This window comes from Vicia villosa, linkage group LG5 (assembly GCF_029867415.1).
Source record: "Vicia villosa cultivar HV-30 ecotype Madison, WI linkage group LG5, Vvil1.0, whole genome shotgun sequence".
Classification (NCBI taxonomy): Eukaryota; Viridiplantae; Streptophyta; class Magnoliopsida; order Fabales; family Fabaceae; genus Vicia; species Vicia villosa.
Genome location: NC_081184.1, coordinates 156,639,640 through 156,647,920, shown reverse-complemented (window position 1 = coordinate 156,647,920; position 8,281 = coordinate 156,639,640). Strand labels below are relative to the sequence as shown.

At 30.2% G+C, this 8,281-nt stretch overlaps 1 protein-coding gene across 1 annotated transcript; it reads right to left on the bottom strand.

The window, feature by feature from the left end:
* Positions 1-2,788: 2,788 nt before the first annotated feature.
* Positions 2,789-3,880, bottom strand: LOC131605823 (uncharacterized). The gene has a single exon (XM_058878132.1). It carries the CDS (start codon positions 3,878-3,880, stop codon positions 2,789-2,791), a length of 1,092 nt encoding a protein of 363 aa, XP_058734115.1.
* Positions 3,881-8,281: the final 4,401 nt, after the last annotated feature.

The window sequence follows — 8,281 nt, the reverse complement described above, 5'->3', positions numbered from 1 at the left end:
TCAAGATCATTATTATTTCTAGTTTCACTATCAATGATCTCATTTTCATCATCTTGTGCTTCTTCGAGAGCACGCTTTTCAATTTTGGACTTATCATTATCTAGTGTCTTTTCAAGATCACTTTCAATCATATTCACCTTTTCTACTCCCTTTCTTTTTCGGGGATTTTTGTCTTTGGATCCCATAGGCCGGCCACGTCTCAAGTGTGCCTTAGATGTACTTGCTTCATTATTTTGATTTGAAATCTCAATCCTAGTTGGAACATTTATAGCCGGTACATGTGACTTTGTCACTCTTTTCAAATCAGTAAGTGAATCTGGAAATTCATTTGCTAAATCTTGTAAGTGAACTATTTTCTTTACATTTTCTTCCCACGATCTATTATATGGGTCCAAATGTAATAAATGAGGTACATGCCATATTATGTCATTTTCTGATTTTTTATTCTCTCCCCCTAGAGTTGGAAATATTGTTTCGTCAAAATGACAATCAACAAATATTGCCTGAAAAACCTCACCCGTTAAAGGTTCAAGATATCTAATAATAGATGGTGATTCATACCCCACATATATACCTAACCTCCTTTGAGGACCCATCTTTGTTCTTTGTGGTGGTGATATTGGGACATATACTGCACATCCAAAAATCTTTAAATGAGAAATATTTGGTTCCTTACCAATTGCAAGTTGATAAGGGGTATGTTTATGATCAGCACTTGGCCTTAGACGGATGAGTGCTACAGCATGTAAAATTGCATGACCCCAAACAGTAACTGGTAGTTTAGTTCTCATTATTAATGGTCTAGCAATATATTGAAGACGTTTGATTAATGACTCAGCTAAACCATTTTGTGTATGTACATGAGGAACATGATGTTCAACAGTAATACCAATTGACATGCAATAATTATTAAATGATTCAGATGTAAATTCACCAGCACTGTCAAGTCTAATTTTCTTTATAGTATAATCAGGAAATTGAGCTCTAAGTTTAATTATTTGTGCAAGAAATTTTGCAAATGCCATATCACGACTTGATAACAAGCAGGGGTGGCCTTGAGCACGGGCTCGTGGGGCGGGAGCCCAGGGCCTCATAATTTTAAGGGCACCAAATTTCTTTTTTATCCCTATATATATTAAAAGAAAATTTTCTAATATAAAAATACTTGCTAGAATTTTTTTAAAAAAATACTGGCTAACAAAATTATAGGGCTATTACAAAGTCTAAATTAATAAAAAAAATATAATTTCCTATAAATAAAATATAGAGTAGAATAAAATTAATTAATTCCCCTAAAATAAAATTAATTAATATATTTATAATTTTAACAACTAAAGAATTTAATTGAGACACTAAAATTAAAATAATGATATAGAGAATGTTTTATATTATTGATATTGTTATTTGATAGGTTAAAAATCTTCTAACCGTGCCAATTTTGGATTCAAGCTTTATTAATAAATTGAATTTTATATCAATTGAGTTTTATAAAGGTTTATGAATTTTATGACTATTAATTAAATTATCCAATAGTATTCATTTTAATATCAATGAATTTTATAAAGGTTTTACGAGAGAGTTGAAGAATACGGAAAAAAAATTGGGTTATAATATCACATCAGAGATAATTTTTCTTTCGAGTTCTGTATCGTCGTTCTTTCGAGAATAGTCTATTAAATCTTGGAGGATTAGCATAATACGCGAAAAATCCTCGTTCATTCAAACTATTTCATAATTTTTTTATTTCACAATGTCAATTGAAAATGTTTTTATTCAATTAATTCTTTTATCCTTATGTATTTATTGTTAAAAAAAATTTAGGGCACCACTCTTTTGATTTGCCCCGGGCACCCAAATTCAAAGGACCGGCCCTGATAACAAGCATACATATGACCATCTACTATAAGCATCAATTAATACCATAAAATACCTGAATGGTCCTGACGGTGGATGGATAGGTCCACATATGTCTCCTTGAATTCTTTCAAGAAATGCAGGAGATTCTGTCTGAATCTTTCCTGGTGAATGCTTTGTTATTAGTTTGCTAAGTGAGCAAGCTTCACATGGTTTATCATCTTGTGAAAGTTTTAAACTTTTCAATGGATGACCATGTGTACTTTCAACTATTTTACGCGTCATTGTTGAACCAGTGTTACCTAAATGGTCATGCCATAAAATCACAATTTTGGGATCTTCTTTTACTACTAAATTGCATTCAATTTTATGTATATATGTGTAATGTAAACCAGAAGGCAATTTTGGTAGTTTTTCTAAGATTTTCTTCTTTCCCAAAACATTAGAAGTAATACTAATGTATTTCATATTACCTTCAGTTGCAGTTTCAGTATCGTATCCATGACGATATATGTCATTAAAACTCAACAGATTTCTCTTTGATTTTGGAGAGTATAAAGCATTGTTAATGACAAATTTTGTCCCATTTGGTAATATGAACATAGCATTACCTGTTCCTTTAATCAAATCTGCAGGACTTGAGATTGTATTTATTATACATTTAGTGGGATTTATTTCAGTAAAATATTTCTTACTTTTGAGGATTGTGTGTGTAGCTCCACTGTCCGGAATGCAAATGACTTTAACATGTTCCATGTATAACCTTCTTAAAATAGACATAAGATTAAATAGAGTAGATTAACAACATATTTAACATTATTATTTCATGCAAACATAAGATACATCTTAACAACATACAAATGCTTAAGTTGATACATATTTCAAATATAAAACAAGGACACCAAACATTACTCAAAATACATATTTTAAAAAGTTACTTAATCAGTTTCATCTCCAACAAGTCAGCGGTCTCAAAATAGGTATTATTGTTTCTGGGTTCAATCTCATTAAAATTAACTTCTTTTCCCTTTTCTTCAACATATGCCATTGGTCTTTTACACAAGTGTTCTGGTGTTCTACACATCTTAGACCAATGGCCTTTCTTTCTGCATCTGTAGCATATATCTTCATAATTCCTTGAGGGACCTTCTTGAATATACTTACCCTTTCCTTTGCGATTCCAATTATTTTGGTCATATCTGGGGGATCTATAATTATTCATATGACCTCGTCCACGTCCTCTACCACGGAAATAGTTTCGACCTTGGAAAAGGTTTCGACCATGATGTCCTCCTTGATTTTGACCATCAAAACGAGCATGACCATTATTACCATCAGAACGAACATGACCACCACGTCTCTTAAGACGATTAAAGCCACCACGCCCACGATTAAAGGTCGTGGCATTAATTTCAGGATATGGCATTGTTCCTGTGGGTCGTGCCTGGTGGTTTTTTATAAGGAGCTCATTATTTTGTTTTGCCACCAGAAGAGCTGCAACTAAATCAGAATACTCAGTGTATTCCCTCATTCTATATTGTTGTTGCAATAATACCTGAGATGCATGGAAAGTTGAAAAAGTTTTTACCAACTTTTCTTTTTCAGTTATAGTTTTGCCACAAAATTCTAGCTTTGCTATAATCTGGTGCATAGCAGAATTATATGCAATGGCAGTTTTGTAATCTTGAAACCTTAACTTGTTCCACTGATCCATTAATGAGGGTAACAGGACTTTCTTCTGATGTCCAAATCTTGCTTTAATTTTGTCCCATAAAATCTTGGGATCTTTAGCATTTGAGTATTCTGTTTGCAATCCATCGTCAAGATGGTGCTTTATTATTCTGTTAACTTTTGACTTTTTCTTTTCCATTTCTTCTGGGTCATATGTTGTTTTTCCAGAATTGTCTCCTTCAAAGATTTTGTTAAGTCCCTCACATGAAAGGTACTCTATTAAATTGTTGTTCCGGGTTATGAAGTTCTCCCCAGTTATGCTTAAAATTTTGAATTGATGCTTAAGATTGGACATGATTATATCTAGTGTAGTAAACACTTCTGATAGAAACGATCGTGCTGATAACGTGTTAAGAATAACTAGATATTGAACCTAACTTAAGTTGAATTTATGAAGCCAACTATGAAAATGATGGAGGAAGTGGAATGGAACTTTTCTATCTTTCAAAGTAAAACTTAGTGTGTATTTTACATTTACCAAAGAGGTGTAGTTATACTATTGGAGAAATTACTATTATAATTAGTATCACTATTCTATCTTTGACAAATTATACATCACCAATAATTTGTCATTACTATTCTAAATTTGACTATTAGATAGAAATTTCTAAATAATAATAATAATATTCTTTATTATTATAACAATATGTGCATTTTAAATGCAACATTAAGTGTTTTTATTAAGGGTTAAAAACTAGATTATGTGTGTTTCTTTAAAGACATATAAAAACTATAGGATCGAACACGGGTTCTACTATATCATCCAAAGCCGCTCAGCTGACGTACAACATGTTATCAAATGTGGAACTAGACATATATAATATTTATTTTTATATTTATATTATAAGCCTATTTAACGAATTTGAGACCCTAAAAAATCGGAGACCCTTTACGTTAGCATTCCCCGCACACCCTAAGAGGAGCCCGGCTCCGAAGATTAGTAGTCCAACTCTTAAATTAATTTGTGAATAAATAAGATAAAGTGTATGGATCAAATTGTACTATTTTTATGCAACGATATGCAATAGGCGAATATTAGACCTACACCATATTGGATCTATGACTGCTTCATATTGGATCTATGGCTGCTTTTAACACATAAATATACATTATTAAAAATTAAAATATGATCAATATTACATAATTTTTTTTAAAAAGTAAAATATTTCAAAATTGTATTTATAAATGAATATCCAAAACAGTTTCAATTTTATATTAGTTTATTAAAATTTTAATATCTAAAAAAGTTACAGTAGAAAGATAAAATACTTTAAATAATATTTTATGAAAATTTATTTAAATAAAATTTTATTCGATGATTTTTAAAATAAAAATCTTTAAAAAATGTTTTTAATAAAAAAAAATATAAAATTATAAAAATTATAATAAAAAAAGTTGACACAATGACACTAACATATCCTTAATTATGCCATCCGACAAATTCATTGATGATCAAATAGCTAAATATCTTGACTGAATTATTCAACCGTTTAAATTTTAAAACACCACACATTTAATAATAGGAAAATGAATTTAAAAAAAAAAAACTAATTGGTTGCTAGAGTTTATCCTATAAATTCTCCTGTAAAGTAGCGTCAGCTTTAAAATAGCATTAAGGTTGATAAAATTATTTAATTTAAAAAAAACATCTTAAAAATGATTTTAATATAAGTTGTTTAAGTTTAAATTATTTTCAACACGTGTATATCTATAAGTATATCTATAAAAACCACCCGTGAGAAATATATGCAAAGGTGAGACAGTTGAAACTTTAGCAATCTATATATAAAGAGGAGTTTAACTCTAGCATTAGTAAACACAACAAGTTAGTAGCCTTTCTTGCTTTCCCTCTACGACGCTTTAATTGTGGTGGAATTTTTTGAGATGGATTTTGTTAAGAAGTGTAAGAGAGTATTGAGAAGCAGCAAGAGCATGCATGCAGAGGAAAGTTGCAGCGGTAGCTATTACAAATTATCTTCAGAGACAAGACACAAAAAGCAAAAAGACAGTCATAAGAAACCACCACATGGTTGTGTTTGTGTCTATGTTGGAGATGAGAGACAGAGATTCATAATCAAGATCACCATATTCAATCACCCTTTGTTCAAACAATTTTTAGAAGATGTTGAGAATGAATATGGATATGGAAAAGATGGTCCTCTTTGGCTTCCTTGCAACCTTGACATGTTTTGTAAAACACTTGTGGAGATACAAACTTCTTTTCGAAAGAGTGATATATAATCATAAATCAAATACCAAATGTTCTGTGTCAATTATCAGCTTATAATGTAATTAAGTTGGACATACATGTAAACAGATTCTTGTTTTCTTAATGATATATCTATTTGTTTTCATTTTTATGATACGTGTTTATTTAATTTTTTATGATATATGTTACTTTTAAGTTTTTCGGAGTTTGTTAAACTCATTGTCACTTCATATTGCTGTTTTATCTGAGATTTATAGATATAATTCTCTAACACCTAATATAATTTTTATTTTAAATAAAATAGAATTCCCCTATATCAATAAATATTAATCTTGTTTGTTATTACTTAAAATCATTTTTAAAATATTATAAGTTATATATATATATATATATATATATATATATATATATATTTGTAAAATAAAAAGATTAATTTTGACATTTTATAATATTTTAAATTATAAGATGTCAATATTAAAAAGTATATTACTTTTTAAAATTTTAAAAATATCACATATTTTTTAAGATATAAACGCTATTTTTTAAAGAACAAAACTTGGATACAATTCTTTACGTGTGGTTCTTACGATTTTTCAATGAAAATATGACAAATGTACTTAAATATTATTTAGTGAGTGAAAATAGGAGAAATTTACATACGTGTAAGAGAAAATTATACACTTGTAATTATGAATAAAACTCTTCAAAAAATACCTTTTTAACATACCCAATAATATTGTATTATGAATAAAATTAAACCTAAAAAAAACAACTCCATTTAAATTTCTCGATTATTTTCATCCAATCATTTCTTTTTTTAAAATCCTCTTACCTCTTATTTTCCGAACTTCTTGACAGAGTCTAAAAGTACTAGAAAAAAAAACAATAATAATAAAAATGACAAAATTTATTAGCTGTTTTATTATGTGTAAAAAAAAAGTAAAAATGACATCTAAAAAAAACTAAAACTCTAAAAGAGTGTAGTAAATAAAGTCATTATGGGATCTTCTGCTAGTTGGATGGTGAAATCTATAGCGGGCCGAAACATATCTAAACAGTACACTGTATTAGAGTGCCTTCTTATACCAACCTCAAATTTTGAGAATTTAATTTGTTACTTCCGAATTGTATCTTACACTCCCTAAATTCAACTAAAAGTTCATAATATTTTTGCGAAATTTTCTACCATTTTCAAAATTCATTCAAACCAAACGAAAATTTTAAAATCTCTTGTGCGATATCAGAAATTTAGAGGATTTATCGGAAGTTCTTGAAAAAGTGAGTAATTTACCATAAATGATAAAATTGTCACAGATTTATACTAGAAATTTCAAAATCTCTCTGATGATACCAGGAATTTCAAGGATCTATCGGAAATTCTTGAAAAAGTAAGTAATTTACCAGAAATTATAAAGTTGCCAGAAGTTTATACCAGAAATTTTTGGAAATGTCAAAAGTTTTTACTGGAAATTATGAAATTTTAGGAATTTTTTACCAACAATTTTGAAAATTCCGGATTTTTGTGAATCCATTTGTGTCGGAAATTTTAGAATTCCGGGTAGTTCATTTTTTTTGAAAATTTCCAAAAATTTCAGAATTTCCGATAATGCTTAGATACTTGGAAATAGACCTTCGTTTACTGATTTTTGTCATTTTATCATTTGCAGTGAGGACCAGCTACAGCTGGACGAGTAGCTCCAACCGGTTCTCAACGAAAATGATTGGTTAAGTAGTCCCAAGCTCAATTCCGCACACCACGATGCGTAGCAGTTAGAGTTGATGTTGAGCATGTTGTTGATGAGGTACCTGGTTTTGATGAGGTATCTGTTGTTGATGAGGTACCTGTTGTTGATGCGGTACCTGTTGGTGTGGAGGTGGTCGTTTCAAATGTGGTACCTGTTACAGAGGGGTGTCAGTCACAAATGTGGAGGTTGCTGATGAAATGATGCCTCCCAAAGATCCTATTGTTGATGATGATACTCTTACTATTGATGATACAGACGTTATGATTTGTGCTTCTACATAGTCATTTGTTCACACTGATGAATCGTTCCCGAGAGGAACTAACGATCGATCAGTGTTCACGGAGTATGCTGACCATGTGGCATATAGATTATGACACGGAGAGGTATATATATATATATATATGTTATGTTTAACTTCATTTTATTTATTATTATTGTATGATGTGTTGAAAGTTCTATGATAGTTTCTTATTTTTTATTTTGTTACAGGACCGTCTGGCGTTGAAGTTGACATCCCACAATTCAAAGATGAAGAACTTCCAACGCCGTTCAATGCCTCAATAGGTTAGGGGTATTATTGTTGATTTTGGTCTCATAGAGTTTGTTGACTGCTCACTAACCATTCTTAACGCTTCACTTCTGACTGGTTTTGTTTAGTGATGGCACAAGGAGATATCTTTTTTTCATCTTCCATTTGGGGAGATGACTATCACTTTGAATGGGGAGGAGATCTCCTCCTTGT